Source organism: Myxine glutinosa, chromosome 7 (genome assembly GCF_964187855.1).
Source record: "Myxine glutinosa chromosome 7, kmMyxGlut1.1, whole genome shotgun sequence".
Lineage (NCBI taxonomy): Eukaryota > Metazoa > Chordata > Myxini > Myxiniformes > Myxinidae > Myxine > Myxine glutinosa.
The window spans coordinates 40,444,826-40,472,684 of record NC_136267.1 but is presented as its reverse complement, the minus strand read 5'-3'; the positions used below and the strand labels follow the sequence as shown (position 1 = coordinate 40,472,684).

General features: G+C 43.9%; 1 protein-coding gene across 2 annotated transcripts in view; it reads left to right on the top strand.

Moving 5' to 3' along the window:
- The window catches only part of LOC137431156 (long-chain fatty acid transport protein 2), a 64,681-nt gene that overhangs the window by 13,517 nt on the left and 23,305 nt on the right, over positions 1-27,859 (top strand). For both annotated transcript variants that reach the window (XM_068122163.2, XM_068122162.2), the window contains exons 2-4: positions 20,792-20,998; positions 21,791-21,949; positions 22,139-22,263. In XM_068122163.2, coding sequence (XP_067978264.1) covers positions 20,792-20,998; positions 21,791-21,949; positions 22,139-22,263 — 491 coding nt within the window. The remainder of the gene's footprint in view (positions 1-20,791; positions 20,999-21,790; positions 21,950-22,138; positions 22,264-27,859) is intronic.

Below are 27,859 nucleotides of genomic sequence, written 5' to 3'. Positions count from 1 at the left end.
TGCAAGGTCACAGTTTCAAGTATCGTGTTGAGTCGAGTCGAGTCGTGAAGTGAACTGCAAAGTCACAGGTTCAAGTATCGTGTCGAGTCGAGTCGTGAAGTGAAGTGCAAGGTCACAGGTTCAAGTATCGTGTCGAGTCGAGCCGTGAAGTGAAGTGAAGTGCAAGGTCACAGGTTCAAGTATCGTGTCGAGTCGAGTCGTGAAGTGAAGTGAACTGCAAGGTCACAGGTTCAAGTATCGTGTCGAGTCGAGTCGAGTCGTGAAGTGAACTGCAAGGTCACAGGTTCAAGTATCGTGATGAGTCGAGTCGTGAAGTGATGTAAACTGCAAGGTCACAGGTTCAAGTATCGTGTCGAGTCGAGTCGTGAAGTGAACTGCAAGGTCACAGGTTCAAGTATCGTGTCGAGTCGAGTCATGAAGTGAACTGCAAGGTCACAGGTTCAAGTATCGTGTCGAGTCGAGTCGTGAAGTGAACTGCAAGATCACAGGTTCAAGTATCGTGTCGAGTCGAGTCGTGAAGTGAACTGCAAGGTCACAGGTTCAAGTATCGTGTTGAGTCGAGTCGAGTCGTGAAGTGAACTGCAAGTTCACAGGTTCAAGTATCGTGTCGAGTCGAGTCGTGAAGTGAAGTAAACTGCAAGGTCACAGGTTCAAGTATCGTGTCGAGTCAAGTCGTGAAGTGAAGTAAACTGCAAGGTCACAGGTTCAAGTATCGTGTTGAGTCGAGTCGTGAAGTGAACTGCAAGGTCACAGGTTCAAGTATCGTGTTGAGTCGAGTCGTGAAGTGAACTGCAAGGTCACAGGTTCAAGTATCGTGTTGAGTCGAGTCGTGAAGTGAACTGCAAGGTCACAGGTTCAAGTATCGTGTTGAGTCGAGTCGTGAAGTCAAGTGACCTGCAATGTCACAGGTTCAAGTATCCTGTTGAGTCGAGTCGTGAAGTCAAGTGAACTGCAAGGTCACAGGTTCAAGTATCGTGTCGAGTCGAGTCGTGAAGTGAACTGCAAGGTCACAGGTTCAAGTATCGTGTCGAGTCGAGTCGTGTCGTGAAGTGAACTGCAAGGTCACAGGTTCAAGTATCGTGTCGAGTCGAGTCGTGTCGTGAAGTGAACTAAGTTCACAGGTTCAAGTATCGTGTCGAGTCGAGTCGTGTCGTGAAGTGAACTGCAAGGTCACAGTTTCAAGTATCGTGTTGAGTCGAGTCGAGTCGTGAAGTGAACTGCAAGGTCACAGGTTCAAGTATCGTGTCGAGTCGAGTCGTGAAGTGAAGTGAACTGCAAGGTCACAGGTTCAAGTATCGTGTCGAGTCGAGTCGTGAAGTGAAGTGAACTGCAAGGTCACAGGTTCAAGTATCGTGTCGAGTCGAGTCGTGAAGTGAAGTGAACTGCAAGGTCACAGGTTCAAGTATCGTGTCGAGTCGAGTCGTGTCGTGAACTGCAAGGTCACAGTTTCAAGTATCGTGTTGAGTCGAGTCGTGTCGTGAACTGCAAGGTCACAGTTTCAAGTATCGTGTTGAGTCGAGTCGAGTCGTGAAGTGAACTGCAAGGTCACAGGTTCAAGTATCGTGTCGAGTCGAGTCGTGAAGTGAAGTGCAAGGTCACAGGTTCAAGTATCGTGTCGAGTCGAGTCGTGAAGTGAAGTGAAGTGCAAGGTCACAGGTTCAAGTATCGTGTCGAGTCGAGTCATGAAGTGAAGTGAACTGCAAGGTCACAGGTTCAAGTATCGTGTCGAGTCGAGTCGTGAAGTGAAGTGAACTGCAAGGTCACAGGTTCAAGTATCGTGTCGAGTCGAGTCGAGTCGTGAAGTGAACTGCAAGGTCACAGGTTCAAGTATCGTGTCGAGTCGAGTCGTCAAGTGAAGTAAACTGCAAGGTCACAGGTGCAAGTATCATGTCGAGTCGAGTCGTCAAGTGAAGTAAACTGCAAGGTCACAGGTTCAAGTATCGTGTCGAGTCGAGTCGTCAAGTGAAGTAAACTGCAAGGTCACAGGTTCAGGTATCATGTCGAGTCGAGTCGTCAAGTGAAGTAAACTGCAAGGTCACAGGTTCAAGTGTCGTGTCGAGTCAAGTCGTCAAGTGAAGTAAACTGTAAGGTCACAGGTGCAAGTATCATGTCGAGTCGAGTCGTCAAGTGATGTAAACTGCAAGGTCACAGGTTCAAGTATCATGTCGAGTCGAGTCGTCAACTGAAGTAAACTGTAAGGTCACAGGTTCAAGTATCATGTCGAGTCGAGTCGTGAAGTGAAGTAAACTGCAAGGCCACAGTTTCAAGTATCGTGTTGAGTCGAGTCGAGTCGTGAAGTGAACTGCAAGGTCACAGGTTCAAGTATCGTGTCGAGTCGAGTCGTGAAGTGAAGTGAACTGCAAGGTCACAGGTTCAAGTATCGTGTCGAGTCGAGTCGTGAAGTGAAGTGAACTGCAAGGTCACAGGTTCAAGTATCGTGTCGAGTCGAGTCGTGTCGTGAACTGCAAGGTCACATTTTCAAGTATGGTGTTGAGTCGAGTCGTGTCGTGAACTGCAAGGTCACAGTTTCAAGTATCGTGTTGAGTCGAGTCGAGTCGTGAAGTGAACTGCAAAGTCACAGGTTCAAGTATCGTGTCGAGTCGAGTCGTGAAGTGAAGTGCAAGGTCACAGGTTCAAGTATCGTGTCGAGTCGAGCCGTGAAGTGAAGTGAAGTGCAAGGTCACAGGTTCAAGTATCGTGTCGAGTCGAGTCGTGAAGTGAAGTGAACTGCAAGGTCACAGGTTCAAGTATCGTGTCGAGTCGAGTCGAGTCGTGAAGTGAACTGCAAGGTCACAGGTTCAAGTATCGTGATGAGTCGAGTCGTGAAGTGATGTAAACTGCAAGGTCACAGGTTCAAGTATCGTGTCGAGTCGAGTCGTGAAGTGAACTGCAAGGTCACAGGTTCAAGTATCGTGTCGAGTCGAGTCATGAAGTGAACTGCAAGGTCACAGGTTCAAGTATCGTGTCGAGTCGAGTCGTGAAGTGAACTGCAAGATCACAGGTTCAAGTATCGTGTCGAGTCGAGTCGTGAAGTGAACTGCAAGGTCACAGGTTCAAGTATCGTGTTGAGTCGAGTCGAGTCGTGAAGTGAACTGCAAGTTCACAGGTTCAAGTATCGTGTCGAGTCGAGTCGTGAAGTGAAGTAAACTGCAAGGTCACAGGTTCAAGTATCGTGTCGAGTCAAGTCGTGAAGTGAAGTAAACTGCAAGGTCACAGGTTCAAGTATCGTGTTGAGTCGAGTCGTGAAGTGAACTGCAAGGTCACAGGTTCAAGTATCGTGTTGAGTCGAGTCGTGAAGTGAACTGCAAGGTCACAGGTTCAAGTATCGTGTTGAGTCGAGTCGTGAAGTGAACTGCAAGGTCACAGGTTCAAGTATCGTGTTGAGTCGAGTCGTGAAGTCAAGTGACCTGCAATGTCACAGGTTCAAGTATCCTGTTGAGTCGAGTCGTGAAGTCAAGTGAACTGCAAGGTCACAGGTTCAAGTATCGTGTCGAGTCGAGTCGTGAAGTGAACTGCAAGGTCACAGGTTCAAGTATCGTGTCGAGTCGAGTCGTGTCGTGAAGTGAACTGCAAGGTCACAGGTTCAAGTATCGTGTCGAGTCGAGTCGTGTCGTGAAGTGAACTAAGTTCACAGGTTCAAGTATCGTGTCGAGTCGAGTCGTGTCGTGAAGTGAACTGCAAGGTCACAGTTTCAAGTATCGTGTTGAGTCGAGTCGAGTCGTGAAGTGAACTGCAAGGTCACAGGTTCAAGTATCGTGTCGAGTCGAGTCGTGAAGTGAAGTGAACTGCAAGGTCACAGGTTCAAGTATCGTGTCGAGTCGAGTCGTGAAGTGAAGTGAACTGCAAGGTCACAGGTTCAAGTATCGTGTCGAGTCGAGTCGTGAAGTGAAGTGAACTGCAAGGTCACAGGTTCAAGTATCGTGTCGAGTCGAGTCGTGTCGTGAACTGCAAGGTCACAGTTTCAAGTATCGTGTTGAGTCGAGTCGTGTCGTGAACTGCAAGGTCACAGTTTCAAGTATCGTGTTGAGTCGAGTCGAGTCGTGAAGTGAACTGCAAGGTCACAGGTTCAAGTATCGTGTCGAGTCGAGTCGTGAAGTGAAGTGCAAGGTCACAGGTTCAAGTATCGTGTCGAGTCGAGTCGTGAAGTGAAGTGAAGTGCAAGGTCACAGGTTCAAGTATCGTGTCGAGTCGAGTCATGAAGTGAAGTGAACTGCAAGGTCACAGGTTCAAGTATCGTGTCGAGTCGAGTCGTGAAGTGAAGTGAACTGCAAGGTCACAGGTTCAAGTATCGTGTCGAGTCGAGTCGAGTCGTGAAGTGAACTGCAAGGTCACAGGTTCAAGTATCGTGTCGAGTCGAGTCGTCAAGTGAAGTAAACTGCAAGGTCACAGGTGCAAGTATCATGTCGAGTCGAGTCGTCAAGTGAAGTAAACTGCAAGGTCACAGGTTCAAGTATCGTGTCGAGTCGAGTCGTCAAGTGAAGTAAACTGCAAGGTCACAGGTTCAGGTATCATGTCGAGTCGAGTCGTCAAGTGAAGTAAACTGCAAGGTCACAGGTTCAAGTGTCGTGTCGAGTCAAGTCGTCAAGTGAAGTAAACTGCAAGGTCACAGGTGCAAGTATCATGTCGAGTCGAGTCGTCAAGTGATGTAAACTGCAAGGTCACAGGTTCAAGTATCATGTCGAGTCGAGTCGTCAAGTGAAGTAAACTGTAAGGTCACAGGTTCAAGTATCATGTCGAGTCGAGTCGTGAAGTGAAGTAAACTGCAAGGTCACAGGTTCAAGTATTGTGTCGAGTCGAGTCGTGAAGTGAAGTAAACTGCAAGGTCACAGGTGCAAGTATCATGTCGAGTCGAGTCGTGAAGTGAAGTGAACTGCAAGGTCACAGGTGCAAGTATCGTGTTGAGTCGAGTCGTGAAGTGAAGTCCCCCAAATTAAAAACATTTTTAGCCCACAGATTGCTATCGCAGTGAAGACGAAGGGTTCCTGGGGGCCAGGGGCACGGCTCGCATGGAGCTCGCAGCTCTCGACGGAGTTGAAAAAATATCTGTGGGAAAGAAATGAAACAAAGTTCAGTTATATACAACACAACCCTCTGCAATGATTACTGTAGCTCTGGCAAGGCCTTCAATGCCTTGAAAACATCAGGGCGAGAAAACTGATACAGACCTGCAGGGCTGGAGGCACAAACTTGTCCATCAAAACAACATTCTTCCCATTCTAGTGGCTCCTCCATGCACCTGATTCTGATGTACACTACTCTGTTGCAGAGCTTGGCAAGGGGCGAACCAGGTGATTTGCCGCTGCCTTACCAGTTGTTAAAGCAAAATTTGGAATTTGTTCATGTTGCCGGCGATAGCTCGCCTACTTTTCGCGAAGGACACCAAGGAATCTTGAACGTTCACAAACTAATACCGCAGACGGGACGCCCAGTTTAACGTCCATCTGAGGGACAGCACACATTGACAAATCACCCCGCCTGGGAAACTGCGGGATGACAGTTTTTTGCTGGATGGAGATTCAATCCAAGGCCGGACAGCTTCGAGGTGAGTGTGCGTACCTATTGTACACCGCTCCTTTCCTATGCCATCTCCAGGCATTGCAAATCGTCATTGCCGGGCACCGGAGGGGGCTCGGCAGTGACGCGCGCTGAAAGAGAGTACTCGGTTTTCACTCTGGTTTCTTTCTTGTTTTCTTGCTTTCTTGTTTGTTTGTCCGGGCGATATCTCAGCCATCCTTTGAGCTAGGAAGCTGAAATTTCGGCACAATAGTGAGAAAGTGCTTTGTCAAAAACGGTATTTTTTGTTTTTTGATTAATCAATTAATTGAGGAGTTATTTAATTATTAGCGATTAATTAAGTACTTATTTAATTAATCAAATTTCCTTTCTCTTCTGACCATTAACTCAGGCACCTTTTGAGTTAGGAAGCTGATATTTGGACATGCCAATGACCAGGTGATTGTGCTGCAAAAGATATTTTTGTACACTGCTCCTTTCCTATGCCATCTCCAGGCATTGCAAATCGTCATTGCTGGGCACCAAAGGAGGCTCGACAGTGACGCACGCTGAAAGAGAGTACTCAGTTTTCACTCTGGTTTCTTGTTTGTTTGTTTTCTTGTTTTCTTGTTGTACACCGCTCCTTTCCTATGCCATCTCCAGGCATTGCAAATCGTCATTGCCGGGCACCAAAGGGGGCTCGGCAGTGACGCACGCTGAAAGAGAGTACTCAGTTTTCACTCTGGTTTCTTTCTTTCTTGTTTGTTTGTTTTCTTTCTTGGTTGTCCGGGCGATATCTCAGCCATCCTTTGAGCTAGGAAGCTGAAATTTTGGCACAATAGTGAGAAAGTGCTTTGTCAAAAACGGTATTTTTTTTTTTGATTAATCAATAAATTGAGGAGTTATTTAATTATTAGCGATTCATTAAGTACTTATTTAATTAATTAAATTTCCTTTCTCTTCTGACCATTAACTCAGGCACCTTTTGAGTTAGGAAGCTGATATTTGGACATGCCAATGACCAGGTGATTTGGCTGCAAAGGATATTTTTGATTTATTAATTAATCAATTAATCGATTAATTATTTAATTATTCGATTAATGACCAAAAATTTTTTTTTTTTTAAGTTACAGATTCTGATGAAATAGTGGTAGTTTATGTGTTCTCTGACCAAATTGATTAATAATTTAATTTTTTTATGATTACTATTTATTTATTTTCATTATTAATCATTTATTTATTTTCTTTCTCATTTGTCCAATATCTCAGGCACCTTTTGAGCTGGGAAGCTAATATTTGGACATGAGTGACCAAGTGATGTGGCTATCAAGGATATTTTTGATTTATTGATAAATCATTTCATCTATTAATTATTTATTGATTAATCGATTAATTATTTATTGAGTAATCAATTAATTATTTAATTTTTTATAAATGACTTATTTAATTAAATTTCTAAAAGATACATCTTCGGATGAAGCACTAGTGGTTTAGTTATGCGATTGGCCAATTGATTATGAAAATATTTTGTGATAATCTTTTATTGATTTTAATTATACAATTAATCAATCAATTAGTGTACACCTCTCCCTCCCAATGCAGCCCCAATGAGCTGCACTGCGGTATTGCCGGGCGCCGGAGGCGCCCCGGCAATGCCGCGCTGCAGCATATTTAATTATTTGGCATGGGGCGGTGTACTTTGAATGTATGTGTACTTGTTTGTTTTCTTTCTTGTTTCCTTGGTTGTCCGGACGATATCTCAGCCATCCTTTGAGCTAGGAAGCTGAAATTTCGGCACAATAGTGAGCAAGTCCTTTGTCAAAAACGGTATTTTTTGTTTTTTGATTAATCAATTAATTGAGGAGTTATTTAATTATTAGCGATTAATTAAGTACTTATTTAATTAATCAAATTTCCTTTCTCTTCTGACCATTAACTCAGGCACCTTTTGAGTTAGGAAGCTGATATTTGGACATGCCAATGACCAGGTGATTGTGCTGCAAAGGATATTTTTGTACACTGCTCCTTTCCTATGCCATCTCCAGGCATTGCAAATCGTCATTGCTGGGCACCGAAGGGGGCTCGGCAGTGACGCACGCTGAAAGAGAGTACTCAGTTTTCACTCTGGTTTCTTGTTTGTTTGTTTTCTTGTTTTCTTGTTTGTTTTCTTTCTTGTTTCCTTGGTTGTCCGGACGATATCTCAGCCATCCTTTGAGCTAGGAAGCTGAAATTTCGGCACAAGAGTGAGCAAGTCCTTTGTCAACAACGCTATTTATTTTTTTTGATTAATCAATAAATTGAGGAGTTATTTAATTATTAGCGATTAATTAAGTACTTATTTAATGAATCAAATTTCCTTGCTCTTCTGACCATTAACTCAGGCACCTTTTGAGTTAGGAAGCTGACATTTGGACATGCCAATGACCAGGTGATTTGGCTGCAAAGGATATTTTTGATTTATTAATTAATCAATTAATCGATTAATTATTTAATTATTCGATTAATGCCAAAAAAAATTTTTTTTTTTAAAGTTACAGATTCTGATGAAATAGTGGTAGTTTATGTGTTCTCTGACCAAATTGATTAATAATTAAAAAAAATTATGATTATTATTTATTTATTTTCATTATTAATCATTTATTTATTTTCTTTCTCATTTGGCCAATATCTCAGGCACCTTTTGAGCTGGGAAGCTAATATTTGGACATGAGTGACCAAGTGATGTGGCTATCAAGGATATTTTTGATTTATTGATTAATCATTTCATCTATTAATTATTTATTGATTAATCGATTAATTATTTATTGAGTAATCAATTAATTATTTAATTTTTTATAAATGACTTATTTCATTAAATTTCTAAAAGATACATCTTCGGATGAAGCACTGGTGGTTTAATTATGCGATTAGCCAATTGATTATGAAAATATTTTGTGATAATCTTTTACTGATTTTAATTTCACAATTAATCAAGCAATTAGTGTACACCTCTCCCTCCCAATGCAGCCTCAATGAGCTGCACTGCGGTATTGCCGGGCGCCGGAGGCGCCCCGGCAATGCCGCGCTGCAGCATATTTAATTATTTGGCATGGGGCGGTGTACTTTGAATGTATGTGTACTTGTTGATTTATGAATTAATCAATTAATCGATTAATTATTTAATTATTCGACGAATGACAAAAAAATTTTTTTTTTTTAAGTTACAGATTCTGATGAAATAGTGGTAGTTTATGTGTTCTCTGACCAAATTGATTAATAATTTAATTTTTTTATGATTATTATTTATTTATTTTCATTATTAATCATTTATTTATTTTCTTTCTCATTTGGCCAATATCTCAGGCACCTTTTGAGCTGGGAAGCTAATATCTGGACATGAGTGACCAAGTGATGTGGCTATCAAGGATATTTTTGATTTATTGATTAATCATTTCATCTATTAATTATTTATTGATTAATCGATTAATTATTTATTGAGTAATCAATTAATTATTTAATTTTTTATAAATGACTTATTTAATTAAATTTCTAAAAGATACATCTTCGGATGAAGCACTACTAGTGGTTTAGTTATGCGATTAGCCAATTGATTATGAAAATATTTTGTGATAATCTTTTATTGATTTTAATTATACAATTAATCAATCAATTAGTGTGCACCTCTCCCTCCCAATGCAGCCTCAATGAGCTGCACTGCGGTATTGCCGGGCGCCGGAGGCGCCCCGGCAATGTCGCGCTGCAGCATATTTAATTATTTGGCATGGGGCGGTGTACTTTGAATGTATGTGTACTTGTCAATCATTTATTTCTTTGTTTTCTTGCTTTCTTTCTTGTTTTCTTGTTTGTTTGTCCAGGCGATATCTCAGCCATCCTTTGAGCTAGGAAGCTGAAATTTCGGCACAATAGTGAGCAAGTGCTTTGTCAAAAACGCTATTTTTTGTTTTTTGATTAATCAATTAATTGATGAGTTATTTAATTATTAGCGATTAATTAAGTACTTATTTAATTAATTAAATTTCATTTCTCTTCTGACCATTAACTCAGGCACCTTTTGAGTTAGGAAGCTGATATTTGGACATGCCAATGACCAGGTGATTTGGCTGCAAAGGCTATTTTTGATTTATTAATTAATCAATTAATCAATTAATCGATTAATTATTTGATTAATGACAAAAAAAATTTTTTTTTTAAAGTTACAGATTCTGATGAAATGGTGGTGGTTTATGTGTTCTCTGACCGAATTGATTAATAATTTAATTTTTTTGTGATTATTATTTATTTATTTTCATTATTAATCATTTATTTATCTTCTTTCTCATTTGGCCAATATCTCAGGCACCTTTTGAGCTCAGAAGCTAATATTTGGACATGAGTGACCAGGTGATGTGGCTATCAAGGATATTTTTGATTTATTGATTAATCAATTAATCAATGTATAGATTAATTATTTAATTATTTGATTAATGACAATTTTTTTTTTTTTTTTTTAGTTACAGATTCTGATGAAATGGTGATGGTTTATGTGTTCTCTGACCGAATTGATTAATAATTTAATTTTTTTATGATTATTATTTATTTATTTTCATTATTAATCATTTATTTATCTTCTTTCTCATTTGGCCAATATCTCAGGCACCTTTTGAGCTCAGAAGCTAATATTTGGACATGAGTGACCAGGTGATGTGGCTCTCAAGGATATTTTTCATTTATTGATTAATCAATTAATCAATGTATCGATTAATTATTTAATTATTCGATTAATTACTAAAAAAAAAAAATTTCCCCATTTACAGATTCTGATGAAATGGTGGTGGTTTATGTGTTCTGTGACTGAATTGATTGATAATTTAATTTTTTAATGATTATATTATTTATTTATTTTCATTATTAATCATTTATTTATTTTCTTTCTCATTTGGCCAATATCTCAGGCACCTTTTGAGCTGGGAAGCTAATATTTGGACATGACAGTGACCAAGTGTGACCAAGGTCACTCACTCGCCCTGCACTGCACTCTCTCCACCTCACCCCCAGGAATACCTCTGGCTACGGCTTCCCCTTCGCTCCCACCTCTTGTTCATATGTGTGTTGTACCGTCCACCAAACAGTGATGACTCCATCTACATCTCGCTGTCTGATGATATGGACCAACTTCTATCTACTCATCCCAACTCTCTCTTCCTCATATGTGGTGATTTCAATTGTCACCATGCCAGTTGGCTGGGTGTGGGTACCTCTCTCACCAGCCATGGCTCTTCAGCAAAGGACTTCTGCGACTCACTGGGACTGACACAATCTGTCAATTTCCCGACCCGGATCTCAGTCAACGGAACATCTTCTCTTCTGGACTTGGTTATGACTAACTTCCCTGAAAATGTCTGCTGCTCTTCTTCTGCTCCGATCGGATCATCTGATCATGTCCTTGTTAAAGTGGACATCTCTCTGACCATCCTCAGGGAGCCTGCTCAGCGTCGACGAGTCTGGCATTTCACTCAGGCCAACTGGCACAGTCTTCAAGCAGCCATCAATCATCTGGACTGGTCTCCCATCTCTACCACCTCTGACATCAACTCATCCTGGGAATTCTTCCAAAGTAAATTGCTCTCTCTCATGCACAGATTTATCCCATCTCGTCTTCAGTTGTCATACCCTTCCTCCCGTCCATGGTACACGGAATCTTGTGGTGAGGCTGTTGCCCAGAAACAACTTGCCTTCGTCTCCTGGAAAGCAAATCCAACGGAAGGAAATCTCATTTCCTTTCACAAAGCCAGAAACAAGTGTGTGTCCACCCTCAGGAGAGCCAGGAAACAATATCTCTCCGTTCTCAAGACCGAACTCTCTTATCTGTCTCCCTCTTCCAAATCCTGGTGGCGTCTGGTCAAATCCGTTTCTGGTGTTTGTTCCCCCTCCATCCCCTCCCTTACCTCAAACGGCTACACAGCTGACTCTGCACGTGAAAAAGCTGAATGCCTCAACTCTGTGTTTGCCTCTAAATCTTGTGTCCCAAACCCATCCCTCTCTGTACCCACCATACCCAGTCGTACCCTGCTGCTCCTGGACTCCGTGTCCTTTCCTCCTGACAAGGTGGAAAAGTTTCTGTCAACCCTCGACTCTGATTCTGCAACTGGACCCGACGGCATCAGCCCACGGGTCCTAAAATCCTGCTCTGCCGCTCTATCTCACCCTCTCTCTGTTCTCTTCACCCTCTCTTTTGCTCAAGGTAAACTGCCATCTGCTTGGAAATCAGCCAACATCACCGCTTTGCACAAAAAAGGTGCAAAAACAGATCCTAGCAACTACAGACCAATCAGCCTTCTCCCAATTATCAGCAAAGTCATGGAATCCATCATTGCTTCGGATATGAAATCTTTCCTCTTCTCCAATGGCTTGATCTCTGATCATCAATTTGGTTTCAGACCAGGTCACTCTACTCTGGACATGCTGCTTCTGCTGTCTCAACAATGGATGGAGGTCCTCAATGCCAAACAGGAAATTAGAGCTGTCTCCCTCGACATATCACGTGCCTTCGACACGGTCTGGCACCCCGCTCTGCTCACCAAACTCTCCTCCTTTGGTATCCATGGAAATCTCCACGCATGGCTGGCGGACTTCCTCTCTAGTCGTCGTCAACGTGTGGCCCTGAATGGGTTTCTCTCATCTCCTCTTCCTGTTCAGGCTGGAGTTCCCCAAGGCAGTGTTCTGGGCCCCGTGCTTTTTCTGGTCTTCATCAATGATCTCTCTGACTCTCTCGAAAATCCTCTCTATCTCTTTGCTGATGACTCCACTCTCTGCCGCTCCATTCCTCTTCCCTCAGATCGGCAGTCTGCTGCCTCCTCACTCTCTGAAGACCTGGACAAAATCACAGACTGGTCAAACAAGTGGAACATGTCTTTCAATCCTGACAAATCTCACACTCTTACTATGTCTCTCCGAAAAGATCGACTGGACAACCCTCCCATCTACTTTCTCAACAATCCTCTCCAAGAAGTTCTGTCGCTCAAGATTTTGGGTCTCACTATCTGCCATGATCTTTCTTGGGAAAACCACATTTCCAAGCTGGCCTCCAAAGCCAGTCGCCGACTGGGCATCCTCCGTCGTGCGAAGTCCTTCCTCGGCACACCTGAGCTCCTCACCACATACAAGGCTTTCATCCGCAGCTCAATGGAATACTGTTCTCCCCTATGGGCCGGTGCTCCTGCCTCACACCTAGCTCGGCTTCACGCTGTTGAAACCAAAGCTTTCAGAATTATTGGAATCTCCCGCGATGAAGCTATCTCTGAGGGCCTTTCACTCACTCACCGCAGGCAGGTAGGTGGTCTTTCTGTCTTCTACCGACTCCTCTCCGGCCTTGCACCCCCAGCTCTCTCTGTGCTCTGTCCCCCAAATATTCCTACAGGTCGCACAAGATCTGCCAGCAACCCTCTGATGGTTAAACTGCCGAAATCTCGGCTCTCTGCTCACCTTCACTCTTTCATTCCTCTTTTCTCCCGCCTCTGGAACAAACTCCCTCACTCCCTTCAATCCCACTCCTCCCTCCAGGTCTTTAAAACAGCTGTTCACCACCATCTCTTATCTTCCCCCATCCAAAACCTTGATCTTTTCTACCCCCGCTAATTCACCCCAGATCCACCTTGTTTGAAATTCCAACTTCTTTCCTGGAAGTCCTGGCAGTGTCCATATGTTTTATACCTCTCCCACCGCCCCCTTCCCATGCCCCCCCCCCCCCCCCAAAGCCCTCGCCCTCTCTCAAATCTCTCGATGTCTCCATGTCTCTCGGTCCCTGCTCTCAAATGTTGTGTTTGTGTCCTTCCCCCTCTCTCCCCATCTTGTCTACCGCTCCTGATGTTATATGTTTTATGTGTCGGTTTGTCTTTCTGTGTGATTAATGTTCGCTCTTTCACGAGCCTCGATCTTGTATACAAAAAAAAAAAAAAAAAAAAAAAAAAAAGTGATGTGGCTATCAAGGATATTTTTGATTAATTGATTAATCATTTAATCGATTCATTATTTATTGATTAATCGATGAATTACTTATTGATTAATCAATTAATTATTTAATTTTTTATTAATGACTTATTTGATTAAATTTCTAAAAGATACATCTTCGGATGAAGCACGAGTGGTTTTGTTATGGTATTAGCCAATTGATTAAGAAAATATTTTGTGATAACCTTTTATTGATTTTAATTATACAATTAATCAATCAATTAGTGTACACCTCTCCCTCCCAATGCAGCCTCTATGAGCTGCACTGCGGTATTGCCGGGCGCCGGAGGCGCCCCGGCAATGCCGCGCTGCAGCATATTTAATTATTTGGCATGGGGGCGGTGTACTTTGAATGTATGTGTACTTGTTGGCCATTCTTCCAGCCTCTACGCACGATCAGCAATGAAAATAGAAATGCATTGCAAATAGCCTGCAAGTAGTCAATCTCTCAATCAATCCCTTTCCCAATGCTTTGAACATCCAACAAACACTCGTCGTCTCAAACAATGAGCACATGTGTCAAATTTTCCAAATCTCTCTTTGCAGGCAACTGAGCTACAGGTATTCTTCTTTCAAATTGCACATTTTAACAGGTGGTGCATTTGTCCAAACTTCAAAAACAAAACTTGAAAATGTCTCGAGTTCCTATATTCCGAAGCTTACACAATTCCCCCACCAATCTCTTGCTGAAAAGCAATGGCAATGCTTTGCCTCCAGCAACCGCCCATCTTGAAAAGTCAATCACATGATCAACGTGTCTGGCCAATCGCACAACTTCTTTCTGCTGTATCCTCAGTTGCTCCTGCCGCTTTCCACTCATATGCTGAGGGCACAAATGATAAACTATGTGTTAACAGACTGAGATGGTAGCTTCGTCGAAACAAAAGCCAAAGAAGATCAAATAAACACCCACTCTATATTGGTGCCAATAAAGAGCGAATGATGGTTGGGAAAAGAGGTGGAGTGTGATGAATGAACTGGGTTGGTGAAGGAGATAGGTTTTCAAAGCATGTGGTGCAAAATGGTGTGCAGGTGTGAAAAGTCAGGCGATACCTCAAGCTGCTGCATCGGAGACTTTCCCTTGCGGTTGATTTCGCTCATCAGGGTAAAAATGGTAACTTTTATGTCATGCTCAACTTTCTACTTCACCTCTTGTTCCTCTGTAAGCCTGCAAAGAATCAACATCATCGAGTGGAGACACGATGTCGCAAGACACAAAGCTCCGTCGGCAACGACTTTTTCCGATATTGATGTATCGGCGGGTTCAAACCGGTATTTTTTTTTTTTTTTTTTTTTACCGCAGATTCCAAAAATATGTAATGTCCATTACTGATTCATATATGACGTACATATCATTCACACATGGCAATTCATGGCATACGTCATGCACTCAATCTTTACAAATTATGCTAAAAAAAAAAAAATTCATTTGAAGAATTTCAAAATGAATTTGGTTGATAGAGAGAGCAACAAGCGTTACGCCTCGGTCCCCCGTCGGTGAAGTCATGTGAGTTGACAAAGTGGAAGACGCAAGGCGGCCATCTTGGATTTTGACGTGGCGACCCAATTTTCAATAGCGTTCTTTCTTACGCATAGATACACCCACACACCCGATTAGAAGTTGGTACTTCACTTATTTTTCAAGATATTCCGCTCACAAGGTTCAGACATACATGGCGGCGGCCATCTTGGATTTTGACGTGGCGACCCAATTTTAAACAGCGTTCTTCCTTATGCCTAGATACACCCACACACCCGATTAGAAGTTGGTACTTCACTTATTTTTCAAGATATTCCGCTCACAAGGTTCAGACATACATGGCGGTGGCCATCTTGGATTTTGACGTGGGTTGCACCCACACACCAAATTAGAATTCGGTCCTTAACTTACGCACGCACGCACGTACGCACGCCCGCACGCACCGACGGATGGATGCACGCATGCACGGACGGACGGACGCATGCACGGACGCACACACGGACGGAGGGGAAAACCATAGTCCTCCTTTCGCTCTGCGGTGCGACGGGGGACAATAACGTCCAAAGAAACAGGAAAGGAAACAACTGAAATTAGTGAAACGGTTTTCCGACAACATCCAAATGGAATTTGCCCTAGATAAGTGTGCCAAAGTGCACATTCATGCAAGGTAGATCAACAACAACAGACAACATAAAAATCGACCGAGATACAACAATACAGGAGCTATACAACGAAGCATCTTACAAATACCTTGGAGTACAAGAGGGCCACCAAATCTGTCATAAAAAATGTGCAAAAAAATTACCAAAGAATACCTGCATGGTACGAGGCTGATCCTGAAAACATGTCTCACCCCAAGAAACAAAATCAAAGTGATAAACCAACTTGCAGTACCAGTGTTCCAGTACAGCTGTGGAATAGTAAACAGCTGTGAGGGTGGTGAAGGTTGACTCGTTTTTTACGGACCGCTTGCCAAGCCGAACGTTCGCCTAAGACTAGCACAGGTATTTGTAATTTTCCCAGGGTACCGGCGATGGCTCACCTACTCTTCACGAAGGATGTCAAGGGATCTTTAGCATCCAACAACTAATGCCAGTGGAGGGCATGCCAGTTTAATAATGGCACCCACCCTGCGTATGAAAAATCGAGATGACCGTTTATAGCTGGGTCGAGATTCAATCCCACGCTGGACACCTTGGAGGCGAGTGCGCGTACCTCTAGGCCATCATGCCACCCATCTTCATGATCCAACAAAGCTACTTATATATGGCGCTGGAAAAAAAATCACTTTCACTTCGGTACAAAGGTCATTGTTGCATTATTTGGCTTAGAACCTCCGCTCTGCTTAAAATTAGTGAAATGAAACATTTAGAACATTTTGAATTATTCTCACTCAGATTTTAACATCACCATAATGCATAGTATCAAGTTGTTCAAACTTTCTTTATTTAAAAAGATGATTTGTAATATTGGCTACCACTGGGTGGTGCTATACAATGCCCATTTACATAGAGAGATTTTTGGGTCCTCCCCCCACTCTGAACCCTCTCCTCCAGATATGCTACCCAGACAGAAACCCTCCTTGGGGTACCCTTAGGCAACATTAAAAATTTGGTTGGATTTAGCTAATAGTTTTTGAAGTATGTAAGAACAAACAATCAAAATATATATACATATACATATACATATACATATACATATACATATACAGACACAATACACATATACATAATATACACATATACATATACATATACACAATTACACATATCCATAATACACATATACATATACATATACATATACATATGCATATAGACATATACATAATATACACATATACATATACATATACATATACACATATACATAATATATACATATACATATACACATATACATAATATACACATATGCATATACATATACATATACACATATACATAATATATACATATACATATACATATACATATACACATATACATAATATACACATACACATATACATATACATATACACATATACATAATATATACATATACATATACATATACACATATACATAATATATACATATACATATACATATACACATATACATAATATACACATATACATGTACATATACATATACACATATACATAATATATACATATACATATACATATACATATACACATATACATAATATACACATATACACATACATATACATATACATATAGACATACACTACTCACAATAAGTTAGAGATATTGTGGGAGTGAGTTTTTTTTTATATTGGGGTTGGGGTTATGGTATTGAAATCAAGAATGCTGTGTTTTTTCACACTCATTTATAACCATAGAATTAGGACCAACAACTTTTTTCAACATAATTAATACACAAAATCAACCACATCGAAGAACCTGCCAATATCCCTAACTTATTGTGAGTAGGTTATTTATATATATATATAAATATATATATATATATATATATATATATATATATCTGCATCTGAGCTCTGCACAGAATCTTGTTTCTCACAGTCTGAGAGTCCTTTAGGTGCTTTTTTGCAAACTCCAAGCGGGCTTTCATGTGTCTTTCACTGAGGAGAGGCTTCCGTCTGGCCACTCTGCCATAAAGCCCAGATCGGTGGAGTGTTGCAGTGAAATCTGAACACACAATCCTGTCTCTGAGTTCTGCAGGCAGTTCCTTCGACCTCATGGCTTGGTTTTTGCTCTGATATGCATTGTCAGCTGTGAGACCTTATATAGACAGGTGTGTGCCTTTACAAATCATGTCCAATCAATTGAATTTACCACAGGTGGACTCCAATCAAGGTGGAGAAACATCTCAAAGATGATCAAGAGAAATGAGAGGCACCTGAGCTAAATTTCAAGTGTCATAGCAAAGGGTATGAATACTTATGTAAATGTGATGTTTCAGTTTTTTCTTTGTAATAAATTTCTAAAACTTTCTAAAATCCTGTTTTCTCTTTGTCATTATGGGGTATTGAGTGCAGATTGATGGGGGAAAAAAAGAATTTAAACGATTTCAGCATAAGGCTGCACAATAACAATGTGAAAAAAGTGAAGGGGTATGAATACTTTTTGAATGCACTGTAAATGAACAATTTCATAATTTTAATGAAAATCTATACATCATTCCACCTATATGTGCTCCATCGTTCATTTGTACTGCAGCTGTAAGTAGTTTGAATTTCAAACCAAAACCTCGTCCAATGATCTGGGGGCCCTGATCTGGGGTCTGCAAACTGGAAAAGTATCCCCAGTACGTTGTGCTTTGCTCTCAACCTAAAACAGCAATTTCTATAAAATGGTAGGGAAATAGGCAAAGTTAATTGTTCTACTCAATGGCAATGTGTAGTCCTCTTCAAACCTAACATTCTTGCTGAATGAAATCTGAACAAAGGTTCTGAACAAAAATTGCTAATTTGTTTACACATTTTGACGTTGATCTTCTTCATTATCACAATCACTGTCACAATCATCTGTCGCTGTCATAATCAACATCTTCTTGTGCCATGTTGGAGCAACTCTGCAGTTCACATGCAGCAGTGCACTTCGGACTGTTAAACATGCAAGAACATCCGGAGTGGCGGCAACTCCGCGTACACTTGCATGAGATGAGACTAAGCACGACATCTGGAGCTGGCAAGCCAGTCATCCACTGTTTCATTCCCAGCCATGGCCTCCTGATGGCTTGGGAATGTCTGGAAAGCAATCTAGGCTGCGCCTCCAGATCGCAGCTTGGTAATTTGCACGGAGTGTGTGCTGCAGCAATGTGTCCGCGCAAGGTGGGAGCTGTCCAGATTTGACGGCACCCTTTCTTGCACAGAACACATATCCTCGTCTTTTTATAGGAAAGCTGACATGTGATCTCTTGGATTTGGTTGAAAATGTATTGTGGCAGGTTTCACTCTGCTCCGAGAGACAAACACACGTCTCAGCATTTCTGGTTTTCCCGAAAAATTTTTAGACCTTACATTTTTCCTTGTTCACCAGTCCATGCATTTTAGACCTTGCAAGAGCATTGATAGTGTCGCAACCAGTCCATGCATGAAGCCCTGGCAGTGCAGAGCACACCTCAGGCCCCAATGCTGTAGCTTTTTTGTGATGTCAATCATCCTAATGTGTGTCTTTAAAAGTCCCATGATGGATGAAAACGTTATTCTTGATAGCACTGCTTAGACTGAGACAGATGATGAAAACATCAGTTCCTTCTGCCACCAAAACAATATCCTGGTACTTCTCTGCAACAGCATATTGTGCATATAGAAACCGTAGAGTGTCCGCTTCCTCGTAGCTGGATCTGAGAGCCTGGACCTCCTCACAATTCCCCCTGTTAAGTTTGAAGCATTTTTCCGCACATGTGACGAACATTTTTTGGTCACCTAGCTTCTCCCTTTTGGTTTCTTCTTGCCATGATTCTGCCAGAAACTTATTGAGATTTTTTTGTTTCTTTTACTGCACACACCAGCAAGCGTCTCCAATAGTTTTTGTCTTGCGACCAGGTCTTATTCTGTTGAATGTGCCACCTTCCTGTGATCCTCGGCTCACATGTTCACCAGATTTAATGGGCTGATCCCTGTAGACATTGAAGATCACATTGACACAATCAATTCCCTGAGCAGCATACAGGGATGACTCAAATATATGATCAGAGAGCTCTTCAAAATTACGATTTTCTCTATGCAGCGTCTGTATGTGAGCCATCGCATAAATCAGTGTTGCACGTGGTTCAGGAACATCTGCTGCAGGATCCACCATACTTTCTAGATTTCCGGCAAGCGTAGCTTTGTTGGTTTTCTTAAGAGTACCATCAACATTTGCCAGCGACCATGGTGCCCGCCCAAGAGGTTGACAAACCACGTTATGCATGTCAAGCTTTCAGTTCTGTGCAATGAGTGTCATAGTGACAAACAACCTCCTGTCAGCCTTCAGAACTATTTCCTTGTTTGTGCCCTTCACAGATTTCTTCTTTACTTCACCAAATGCTTTCAAGTTCAGCTTTTTGATTTTGTCATAGAAACCTTCAGCTCCTGCAATATCTGGTAAGCCTTCTTCCCTTTCTGCAGTGCATGTAGTAGGTCGCTAAAAACTTTGGGGGTGGCAGCTACTCCAGTCGAGATTCTGACAAGATCTGAACGGCCGTGGCCAAATGGATTTGCCCACTCGTTCTCCAGTAAACCAATAATTGCTCCAACATATGATTTGTCTTTCTGGATGCGAGGATTCCCGAGGTCAGGATGATTTAATTGACTCTGGTCCTGGACGATTGCCTCACGGTAGCAACATTATGTTCTGCTATGAGACAGTAGCGTGATATAGCTCCTGGATGGAGACTAAAGCCGCGTGTTCCTCCTGCAGTTTGTGTGTCCTTCTTCACTGGTTCTATTGACATGCTCTTAATTATATAATGAACAACTTTTGATCAGTACAAATTAAGATTTGACCACCAGAATTTGCCATGCAACCATAGTTTTGAATTACATGAATATTGCTTGAAAATGGTGGCCATTTTTAAAGATGGCGTCGAAAATGGCAATAAGCTACTCATTTGAAATGTCCATCATTCATTTTCATGGATGTCATACATGGATGTTAGTAAAAATCATAATGGGAATTACTTCCCCAACTTGATTCTCAACTTAAAAGTTTTGCACCTGCCCTCATGGACTAATGGACCCTCAACACCGTTGTCCTCTACCATGTGTCCACCCTTCATCTTAACCTATTGCTGCACATACTGTCAATTTGCTGTCACATTGTCCACAACTACATGTTCAAGAACACCTGGTGGGTGCTGGGCTATGCCTCAGGCCAGCAAGAGGTCTTGGAGGAAGCTATGCCTGAGTTGTGTGCGACTGGAGTGACCGTCTGGGTGCTGGGTGGACCTGCCACATTGCCTGGAGCGAAAGAGCTGGGAAGCTACGAGACCGAAAGTGATGAACCTTTGCCCCCTGCGTTGAGGAAAGGGATATCGCTGTCTTCGCATTTATTCTTCATCTACACATCTGGTACAACAGGTATGTTTTCAGGTACAGGTCCAGGCAAGTCTATGTAATAATTGGAAGTTTTTCACATTAAAAAAAACCATTAAAAACGTTTTTCACAACAACCAATTATTTTTGAGGTCACCACAGGCCAAAAGGTCAACATAGGCTGAATTTATAAAATCATCAATTTTCATCTGATTGACTTGAAAGAGGATTTGCATATTTGGTCACTGAATTGAACCACCAATTGTTTTTAAGGTAAAAATTTGTTTTATAGATTTCGCAAATATCGTGCTACGCATGACATATTTCTTGTTTGTTTGTTTGTCTGTCTGTCTTTCTGTGAATAGAATATCTTTTTAAAAAGTTGTATACGGATTCAGACAAAATTTGGTGGACAGGGGGGCTGTGTGACAAGGAAGAAGTTATTAGATTTTGGTGAAGATCCGAATATGAGAATTGAGTAATTCTTCACCATTGAGAGATAGGGCCAAAAACGATATCATAAAAAGTTGTGGATGACTTATGGCAAAACTAGGTGGATGACTTGGGTAAGTGACAAGAACAAGCTGATTAGCTTTTGGTTCAGGTCCAGATCCAGATCCGACCTATCGGTGGGATACAAAACGTAAACTGTTCAGCCTGGCGGAGGTGTATGCTCTCTACCCAGTGCCGTTCTAGTTTTTAAAAAATGTATTATGTCAATTGAGGACTATGTTGTGCTTTTTTTGAACTTGAAGATGTGGTAATTTTCAATGCGTGCTCAAGAATGCAGCAGAAACTCTGTGATTTAACTCAGATGTTTGTCATGCCAATGCACAGGCCTACCGAAGGCAGCCATCATCAGCCATGACCGAGCTTTGCGTGGCGCATGGGTTCCTTACTTATGTGGGGCCACGAAAGACGATGTGATCTACACAGCCCTTCCACTCTACCATAGTGCTGCCTCCATCATCGCCCTCTGTGGCTGCATCACGTTGGGTAGTGAAAACATTTTTCACGAGTTGCTGTATCCTGTCTAAAGATTTCGGGTCATATTAGCTGCTCAAACTGAAACATGAATCATCAGTAACCTGAACGATAACCTCAGATTAAAATAGAGGAGACCCAAAGAACTGTCAAAGACTTCCTCCCTCGTTTACTAAAAGTGTTCTTCCTTTTCTTTTGCAGGTGCTACACTGGTTCTGCGCAAAAAATTCTCTGCAAGCCAATTCTGGAATGACTGCCGCAAACATAACGTGACTGTGATACAGTACATCGGAGAGATCTGCCGATACCTCTGCTCCCAGCGCAAGGTGACTTCCATGGCTTGTGTGTCCTTGTTGACTGGTTCTATTGACATGCTCCTAATTATATATTGAACAACTTTTGATCAGTACAAATTAAGATTTGGCCACCAGAATTTGCCATGCAGCCATAGTTTTGCATTTCATGAATATTGCTTGAAAATCTGTGTGCTTCATCTTTAATCTTGCCCTTCATCTCCAGCATGGGACTTTTTAACAGTAGTCTACTGCTTATTGATGAGCTAGCTACATGCATTACAAATAGAACCATGACATTCAGTGAAAAATATAGTGGGCAAAAAAATAGAAACACCAGGGTACACATGCCGTACAACAAATATGCATGCAAAGTATGGGGCCACCACACGGACGTCACCGAAGCGTAACAAAAAACCACCTTTAGAGGCCATTTTTCCCCACAAAGCGGGGGTTGGCCTTTTTCGGGAACCGTGGTTGTTGTTGTTTTTCGGTCCCCTATTTGAAGCAATGTTTTACGGCCGGATGCCCTTCCTGACGCCAACCCTTTTTGCCGCCTTTAACGACAAACAGGGAATTACCAGTGAACTGGTACTCAATTAGCCGACCTCGGAAGGATGACAGGCTGAGTCAACCCCCCCACCGAAGACAACGTCACCGAAGCGTGAAAGATGTAAATCTCTTTCTGACAGTCCTCTCATTGCGTACCGTGTATACTCGAGTACAAGGCTATCCCAACCTTTTGCCAAAAAAAGTCAGCTCTTTTTCATATATACTTATATAGTCAGGTTCACTATGTCAATAAATTATATTTCGTTCAAAATCATGGTAGATTAGCAAACCTATACATTTTTGGAAAGGTTATAGCATAAGGAAACTAAAAATCAATGTTTACATTTGGAGAGATACCTGTATGGCGGCCATTTTGGATTTTCAAAATGGCCACTGTAAAATACATATTTTGTTCTATTTCTGCCTCTAATTACCCTAAAAACTTTAAAAAATATACTAAACCTATATTTTCAGGGACAAGGAATCCAATGAAAGTATCAAATTAGTGCTATGGGGAATGGTAAGACACGAATCAAAGGTTTTGAATTGCAAAATACTGTCTTTATATTCGCCATAAGTTGCATAATCAAATACATGTTATCATTTTGTACAGGCAGTTAATAACATCAAAATGTGTCACAATAATTCATATCACCAAACATACACAGGCAGTCAGCAAAATCATATATACACATGCAGTCAGTATAACTTCACATCTACACAGGCAGTCAATGACAAAATATACACAGGCAGTCAATGACAAAATATACACAGGCAGTCAATAGCATCAAACATACACGATTACAGAATATGCCATTTAGAGTTTGTCATCACTGTCCTGTGTGTCGTATCCGACAATATAGTCCGCATCGTTTTCACAGTCCGTTCCACACAAGCAAAGGTCGGTCAAATTGATTGGCAAATCGAATTGGTCGAATGGTCGATCGAATCGAATTCGATGAATCGAATCGAATCGAATCGATCTAATTAGTCGAATGGTCGAATGGTCGATCGAAGCGATTGGTCGAATGGTCGAATTGGTCGAATGGAATTGGTCGATTGGTCGAATTGGTCGAATCGAATTGGTCGGAATTGGCAAATGTAAACATTGATTTTCAGATTTTCCATGTAATAACGTTTCCAAAAATGTATAGGTTTGCTAATCTACCATGATTTTGAACGAAAAAACATAGTGAACCTGACTAATATCCCGTGTATAAGGCGGCCCCAGTTTTTTACCTAACATATTTTCCCAGGCGCATGCTTTGCACGTGAGCCAACCAACAAGCAAGACTAGAAACATCGAGAAACTAGAACGGCACTCAGTAGAGAGCATACCTCCTCCTGGCTGGCCATATCACTCAATGGTGAAGAAACACTTTCAAAATTCTACTAGCTGGATCCGGATCTTCATCAAAATTGAATCGATTCTTTCTTGTCAAACACACAACCTGTCCATCAAGTTTTGTCCAAATCCATTCATAACTTTTTGAGATATCCCACTATGTATCGTTGTTGGCCCTATCCCTCAATGGTGAAGAATCACTTAAAAATTAAATAATTCTCATATCCGAATCCATATTCAGATCATCACCAAAATCGAATCTATTTGTCCTTGTCGGACGTCCAACCTCTCCATGAAGTTTCGTCCAAATCCATCCATAACTTTTTGAAATATCCGGCTATGCATCGTTTTTGGCCCTATCTCCCAATGGTGAAGAATTACTTTAAAATTCTAGTAGCCGGATCCGAATCTTCACCAAAATCGAATCATTTAGTCCTCGTCACATACGCTACATCTCTGCCAAATTTTGTCCGAGTCCGTCCACAACCTTTTGAGATATTTTGTTCACAAACAAACAGACAGACAGTGGTGAAAACATAACCTCCATCCACCTTTGGTGGCGAAGGTATTCAACGGCAATTTTCAATGAGTAGCCTATGCATGTCGTCATCATCCATGTTTTTTGTCTGGTCGTTTGTTTAGAATTTAGATCACTAGGGCGTGCCCGCACGTACGTGCTTGCCCATACGTGCTTGCCCGTACGTGCGTGCAAAAAAAAAATGCGTGCAAACAACAACAACAAAAAAAAACTTTGAAACCACGTGGCAGTAACGACCACAGAACCCCCCCCCCCCCTCTATTTACATGAAATGGTTTGGTCCATTCGCAAAGCCAAAGCGAACGGCTTGCGAGTACGGTAGAACCCCCCCCCCCCCTCTATTTACATGAAATGGTTTGGTCCATTCGCAAAGCCAAAGCGAACGGCTTGCGAGTACGGTGACCATACCTTGGGAACCACTTGTCCGATTAATTTCAAACCTTGAAAAGGCACATCCTCGGGTCCCCAGCAATATACCTGGCAAGTTTCAATTAGATCGGACCCGTGGTTGTCGAGAAACAGCAGTCACAGACAAACACACACACACACACACACACACACACACACACAGACACACACACACACACACACAGACACACACACATACACACAGAGATTACTGGAATTATAGATAGATATTGCATTACTGATTATTGTCGATCTGTGTACCGCTAGTGTGCGCAGGACTCGGCATTTCTAAGAATCACGAACCAGGAAGTGGTGTCCGAGTTATTCTACCGGTACTAGTCTCTGTCGCCGATGAAGACTCACTTCCTTATTGAAAATGAATCCGAATGTATTTAACCGTATTTAACAGTATTAATTTATTATTACTAATAGTAATTATTGTGGTGCTGCGCACACACGACTCGGTTGCCAGAGAGGTAGCCCACAACGCGTTGCTACAACAAGTCTTTATTCAGAGCTCGCACTTCAGCACTGGGCGGGCTCGAGCTTAGAGCCCGCATATATGTCCCGAGGCCACGCCTTGCCCCCGGGTGTGGCCGTTCGGTCGAAAGGCGGGGCATGCCTTTTAGTTCCCCGCCTGGACGCTCGCGCCACCCACTGGTGCGCGGAATTATTGCCCCTTGTGCCCGCCACACGCGCCCCCCCAGAATTCCTGCGCACCTGAAGGGTGAGCTTGCGGGGAAGCCGGATGACCCAACCGAAACGCCCCCTGGCGATGCGTGCAGGGCTGGGGGGTAGCGAGACGGCGGGGCTGAGGGGTGCCGGGGTCTGACCGCCGGGGGGCGGCCTCGATGCGGAGGCAGAGCTGCTTGCGGCGGATGGTCCAGATCGAGGTGGGCCGGCTTGAGGCGGTCCACTGAGATACGATCCGGGGCACCGCCGATGTCGACGGTGAAATATTTGTCCCCAGTCTCCAGCACGCGGAAGGGCCCGTCGTACGGGGGCCATAGCGGTGCCCGGTGGGCGTCGTGCCGGACGAAGACGTATTCCGCCGTGCGAAGCTCCGGGGTGACGTGGGAGGACGGGCAACCGTGGTGTGCCGTCGGCACCGGGGCGAAGCTCCGTGCGGTCTCCTGCAGGGTGGAGCGCCGTTGCGCAGCGGATCAAGGAGTCGTGGAGTCGGGGATAAATTCGCCCGGTACCCGCAGTGGTTGCCCGAAGACCAGCTCCGCCGAGGACGCGCGCAGGTCGTCCTTGGGCGCCGTCCTGAGGCCCAGCAGGACCCAGGGGAGCCTGTCGGCCCAGCTGCCGTCGCAGAGGCTGGCCCGGAGCGCGGCCTTCATCGAGCGATGAAAGCGCTCGCACAGGCCATTGACCTGGGGGTGGTAGGCCGTGGTGCAGTGCAGTTGGATGCCGAGCCCTTACGCCACCGCGCCCCAGAGCTCCGAGGTGAACTGGGGGCCGCGGTCGGACGAGATGTCCGAGGGGGCACCGAACCGGGCAACCCAAGTGGCGATGAAGGCTTGCGCCACATCAGCCGCAGACGTCGCCGCCAATGGCACGGCCTCCGGCCACCGTGTGGTGCGGTCCACCATGGTGAGGAAGTGGGTGAACCCCCGCGAGGGGGGCAGAGGTCCCACCAAGTCGACATGGACATGGTCGAACCGACGCTCGGGCACCGTAAACGGGGCCAACGGGGCCTGGGTGTGGCAGTGGACCTTTGCGCGCTGGCACGCGAGGCACGTCCTGGCCCAGTCGCGGACGTCCTTCCTGAAGCCATGCCAGACGAACTTCGCCGCGACGAGCTTCTGGGAGGCCTTCGTGCCCAGGTGGGACAGGCCGTGGATGGCGTCAAAAACCGTGCGCTGCCAGCCAGCGGCACGATGGGGTGAGGCCGGCCGAGGGAGACGTCGCACAGGAGGGCCGCGCCCGCGACGTCGAATGGCACCTCGGTGACGCGGAGGCCCGTGACGGCGGTCCGCAAGGCCTGGACGCCGGGGTCAGCGGTCTGGTCCTCCACCATCCGGGCATAGTCGATCCCGAGGTAGACCGTGTGCGCGACGGACCGGGAAAGGCAATCCGCCACCGGGTTGTCTTTACCCGCGACGTGACGGATGTCCGTCGTGTACTCGGACACGGCATAGAGGTGACGCTGCTGCCGTGCCGACCATGGCTCAGCGACCTTGGCCATCGTGAACACAAGGGGCTTGTGGTCGACGAAAGCCGTGAACGGGCGGCCCTCGAGCAGATGGCGGAAGTGTCGGATCGCCAGGTGGAGCCCGAGCAGCTCGCGGTCGAAGGTGCTATAGCGGCGTTCGTGCGGGCGAAGTTGCCGGCTAAAAAATGCCAGCGGCTGCCAAGCACCACTCACCCACTGCTCGTGCACCACGCCCACCGCGTAGTCCAACGCGTCGGTGGTGAGGGCGATCGGTGCATCGGGCACCGGGTGCGCCAGCATGGTGGCGTTGGCCAGGGCCAGCTTTGTGCCTGCAAACGCCGTGGCCATCGGCTCCGACCAGGCGATGTCACCTTTGCCCGGCTTGCCCCAGAGGGCCTCGTGCAGGGGGCGGAGGAGCTGGGCGACGTGGGGCACGAAGCGGTGGTAAAAATTTCCCATGCCCAGGAACTCCTGGAGCCCCTTGATCGTGCGGGGGCGTGGGAAATCCTTGACCGCCTCCACCTTGGCCGGTAAAGGGATGGCCCCGTGCCTGGTGATGCGGTGCCCCAAGAAGTCGATGGCGGCGACGCCGAAACGGCACTTTGCGGGGTTGATGATCAGGCCATGC